The 4697-nt window shown below is 37.7% G+C and overlaps 1 protein-coding gene across 2 annotated transcripts; it reads left to right on the top strand.

Moving 5' to 3' along the window:
* Positions 244-3016, top strand: LOC104716459. 2 transcript variants are annotated; one of them, XR_002034514.1, is made up of 6 exons: positions 244-279; positions 375-450; positions 581-632; positions 881-933; positions 1175-1259; positions 1347-1419. XR_002034514.1 is itself a non-coding variant. In XM_019233817.1 (4 exons), the coding sequence occupies exons 2-4, from the start codon at positions 2481-2483 to the stop codon at positions 3009-3011; spliced, it is 303 nt and encodes a 100-aa protein (XP_019089362.1). In that variant the 5' UTR covers positions 2167-2338; positions 2439-2480; the 3' UTR covers positions 3012-3016. The 2 variants fall into 2 exon arrangements, 1 of the variants encoding a protein (XP_019089362.1); XM_019233817.1 differs by lacking the exons at positions 244-279; positions 375-450; positions 581-632; ... (1 more) ...; positions 1175-1259; positions 1347-1419 and adding exons at positions 2167-2338; positions 2439-2630; positions 2713-2825; positions 2972-3016.

Genomic DNA, 4697 nt, shown 5'->3' with positions numbered 1-4697 from the left:
TCCATCTTCAGCTTCAGTTTCCTGCAAGCCCAAAACCTCTGTGAATTGGGTATGATGTTGGTTAGTGTTATCGTATGCTAATCTTCTTGTTTCCCTTTTTGATGGAATATGTGGAAACACACTTATGCTTAATTATTGCAGCTGGACTTGATGGAGCTAAACAAGCTTTTCTGGAGATGGTTTATACTACCCGCAAAATGAAGAAATTTGTTCACTGGTCTTCGGAGACCAGCGAGAGGTATAAATTTGCAAGTTTGGCTTCTTCACTTCGCTTCGCTGGTGAAAGATTTATTACAAACGAGTTTGTTCGTATATCTTTTCCTCTCATACAAAAGGCTTAACACCTTCAGGCAATACTTGTTTCATAGCTTCAGTGCTGCAATGCTTAACTCACACCAAGCCACTTCTTGAGAGCCTTCTCTCATACAAGAGTCAAAAACCCTTGTAACTGTAAGACTCAAGAGTACTTTGTCCCTTTTTTTTAACTAGTTTTTGTATTCAATGTCTTTTTTTTACGAAATTATCTCCCTTTCTTTAACTAGCTTTTCGGGGTCTTACTAGTCAATGTTTTTTTAACTAGTTTGATGGAGATGGTGGATGCACCGGGACTGATATGATAAACCTTTCTTCAGGTATGTCATCTTTTTAGTTTCTTCTGTGCTACATCTTTTTATTATCATCTTCTTTATTACAACCACAAGATCCGTTGTTCTGTTAATGTCAAAACCCTTGCAACTGTAAGACCCCGAAAAAGGAATATTCTGTTTTCTCGATTCTCTTGCTGTGTACACACATTCAGATGATCATCAATTCCTTCCTATTTACTTTTTCCTTTTTAACTAGTTTTTGTATTCATTGCCTTTTTTTTAATGTCTCTTAGGTCTGCTAACTCTAAGCTCCTCTGATGCAAAAGGCTGGACATAGTTTATTCAGGTACTTCTTCCTCTTTCCCTCTGGTAATATATGTCAGCTATCTCTTTTTTTAATTGACTGGATTTTGAGTTTTTGACTGTGCCATCAGGGACTTTTCAAACATGATTTATCTCTTGCTCTTCCTTTTATCGATGAGTGATGGTTTTGATGGATGGTTTTTGTCTTCTCTGCACTATATCTCTCAACCGATTTTTTTTTTCTTTCTATATAAGTGAAACATCTCTGTCTTTCTTTGATGCAGATCGAATAGGGACGGGATTACAGTGTGGGAGGTTCTGAGAGAAAGCATTGTGGCAGTGCGTATGATTTCAGAGTTTAACTTTTAGGTTACCTTTCATCCATAAACCTTTTGCCTAGCGGTTGCTTTATCTAATATGGGCTATTGTTGGTCCTCTGTTTCTGGTGTTTTCCAGATGTTCTTGCTGTGTACACACACATTCAGATGAGAGATGTTCCACGATGTCTCGATTGAGAACTGCCGCAGGCTCGTATAAGCATTATTAATGTTTTTTTACCTGTCTTGGTTTCCCTATCTCGAATTCTTGTATATAAAAAGATGCTTTTTTCTTATTCTTCAGGCATTGGAATCTTTCTATGAGAAGTTCGATCCAGATTTCATCAACATCAGCACAAAGGCCAGAGAGGTGTTGCAGATCTTAATGAAAATTTCCAGGTACGTGTCACTTATCCTTGTATGACTATTGGCTTGAGTTATAGAAGAAAACAGTCTTAGCACATAATTCTATCTGTGATAAATTCGTTGTGTTTATGCGTGCAGCTTGTAGGAAAAGATGCGCTAGCAGAAGGTAACAAAATGTAAGATTTCTTGGCTCCCTTCGTTTTGGTTTAGTTCTCTCTCTTTCTCTAAACGGGTTATATTCACTCACTCTCAAACAGGTAAGATTTCTTGTGTGTTCCGTTGTTTTTTTTTTTTTTGTTGCAGGGAAGCTCAATCGTGGTCTCTCCATACTTAATATAAGCTGTTGCAGCAAGGCCAATGTCTGACTGTTAAAGAGACTTTCATTTTGTGTGCTCTGAGGTGATGCATTGAATCGGTAATTTCCTTTTTTACTCTCTCTCTCTTTCTCTTTTATCTCAATGCTCGTTTCTTTCTTTTGGGTGAAACGAAACAGGTGTTGTGTTCGTGTTCCAAACTTAAGGACGATGAAAACAACATCAAAACACTGATGGATCAAAAAGGTAATCAAAATTGGTCTTTTGTGTTTCATATTCCGCTTTTCCTTTATTAAAGTGAAACGAAACAGGAGTTTTTGCTCTTTAATGGGGTTTCTTTCTTTCTTTTGGGTGAAACGAAACATGTGGTGTGTTCCTGTGTTCCTACCCGGACTGACGATGGTTTATTCGACTCTGCTTTTTTCTTGTCATTCACCTGGCGTTTCTAACTGTAAGTAACAACATCATTCAAACTCATTAAAAAGGTATATATACAAATCTTAATTAATGGTCTTGTTTCTTTCTTTTTTTTCTTCTTTTGGGTGAAACAGGTGTGTGTGGTGTTCCGTGTTCGTGTTCCAACCTGAAGGGCAATGACTCAGACTTCTTTGGAGGACCAAGTAGATTCAGAACATAAAAACGGATCCGACATGAAGCCAGAACTAAGGTGTCTGCTACATGTTCTTGATCACACCTTCTTGCTTCCTCTACCAGCAACTCAGCTTCTCTCTCTCTCCTCCATGGTTTGCCTTCCAACTTTGCTTTTCGTTTTGATTTCTTATGGATCTGACAATGTGCCCTTAATAACATGTCTCTTTCTCGTAGGTGCATGTTGGCCATGGAGGATACACAAGGAGCCAAGTGAAGAGCCCAGATGTTTGTTCTGTTGGCTGGTGGACTCGAGGTAGGAGGCTGCAGAGCCAAACTCAAAGGCCAAGGTTCTATTTTTATTCTTTGTTTTCTATCTTACAGGTTTTTATGTTTCTTTCCCTCAATTGTTTTCCTAGCCAAACTTATTCTCTGTTTTTCCTTTCTTATGGATCCGACATTGTGCCCTTTGTAATATCATTTCTCTTTCTCGTAGGTGCATGTTGGCCATGGAGGATACACAAGGAGCCAAGTGAAGAGCACTCAAAAAAATTCAGCATTTACTCTTCACTGGAGAGGTACAGGTTTCGAGTATTTTTTTAATTATATTGTTAATTGCTCATAGCTTGGATGATTGGTTCACCCTGCTTCTAACAATTTTGGAATCTTTGATTTATATAGGTGATATTTCCATGGATGTTTGATGAGATTCATGCCTTGAAGCCATTCAAAGCTGCCGCTTATCTCTTGGCCAGCCAAGAAGGAGGATTTCGCCTCTCCATTAATGTCATTTCTTATACTTTTTTTTTACAGTTAATGGATGTTTCCGCCTTGAAGAGAGAGGTAGTAGAATGTGTTGATCTAATGATTGTAAAAGATTTTACATGAGTCAGTTTAATTAGTTTATTAAAATTCTAAACTGATTGTAGTTCTTGTTTTTCTCATTATGTAGTGTGACAGTATCTTTATATATGCATGATAAGGTATTTATTTTGGAGAGCCAAGGGGGATAAAGACCAGTGCAAATGGCGAAGAAGTTGGGTTCAACACTGAGGTTTATGCTACCTACGAGGTACATGATTGAAAATTTCAGATACAGATTTCCGTGGATAGATTGTTAAGTACTACGGACTAATATTTTAACGCATTTCTTATGTTCTCCATATTGATAGAATTGCTCATGTTGCCTTCAAGACAGCTCGGAAACGGCGTGACAAGTTGTGTTCTGTTGACAAAGTTAATGTCTTGGAAGTATGGTTGACAATACATTTTCCTTTACTTGTTTCCCTCTCTTTTGTTTCTTGTGGAACTCATATAACACTGATGCCAATGCAATTTTTTCTCTGCAGGCCACTATTTTATGGATGAAACGAGTAACAACACTAGCCTCTGAATATCTTGATGTATGTCACATATGTATGTGGACAATGCTGCGACCCCAAACAGGTACGTGTATTTGCCAACTAGTCAGCGTTGATAACGGTTTGGAAATTGTGTAAATACTTCCAATGAGTTGATTATTTCATATGTGCAGTTTGCATCATTGCTACAAACAACAAATTTGGTGATATATTATCCGGTGAAGCTTCAGTGATCACATGAAACATTTGAGTGCTGCCATCTTCTAGTCTCCGTGATTCGATATAATATAAAACAATCTGATCTTTGAGTATGCAGTAGTATGATCTTGTCTAAACATAAACCCTTCATGTTTAATACAGCGACCTGGACTCTTTGAACCTTTACATGGTTCTGCACCTGATACTGCTTGACAGGTTCTAACTTTATTTTCAGATCAATTGGTTCCTACTATAGCTTTCCAGGTCTCTCTGAGTGTTAAATGTAAATGGAATTTTGGGTGGTGGTTTCCTCGCTGCTGGATTATATTTGAGTAAACACTTACCTACTTGTCATTTTCTCATCTTTGATCTCACCAGTATATTCAAAGTTTTATGTGTTTTGTTATCTGCAGATTGTACTGTTACAGGAGGCTTCCTTCAAGGCTTCAACATTGGCTTTGATGGACACGTTTCTTCTCTGTGCTACTTCTTCAAAGGGTTTTGTTCTTCCTCTTAACACGTCTTTTACTTCTGTTTTTTTTGTTGTTTTGTTTGTTCCTTACATTTCTTTCTTCCTTCAAGGCTTCAACATTGGCTTTGATGGACACGTTTCTTCTCTGTGCTACTTCTTCAAAGGGTTTTGTTCTTCCTCTTAACACGTCT

This window comes from Camelina sativa, chromosome 2, assembly GCF_000633955.1.
Source record: "Camelina sativa cultivar DH55 chromosome 2, Cs, whole genome shotgun sequence".
Lineage (NCBI taxonomy): Eukaryota > Viridiplantae > Streptophyta > Magnoliopsida > Brassicales > Brassicaceae > Camelina > Camelina sativa.
Note: the sequence above shows the minus strand (reverse complement) of the source record. Positions and strands in the feature narration are given on the sequence as shown.

Coding starts and splice junctions, on each gene's coding strand:
- LOC104716459 (XM_019233817.1), top strand. CDS start 2,481: ATGACTCAGACTTCTTTGGAGGACCAAGTAGATTCAGAACATAAAAAC. Junction 2,631..2,712: donor TTCTCTCTCTCTCCTCCATG/GTTTGCCTTCCA, acceptor TCTTTCTCGTAG/GTGCATGTTGGCCATGGAGG. Junction 2,826..2,971: donor AGCCAAACTCAAAGGCCAAG/GTTCTATTTTTA, acceptor TCTTTCTCGTAG/GTGCATGTTGGCCATGGAGG.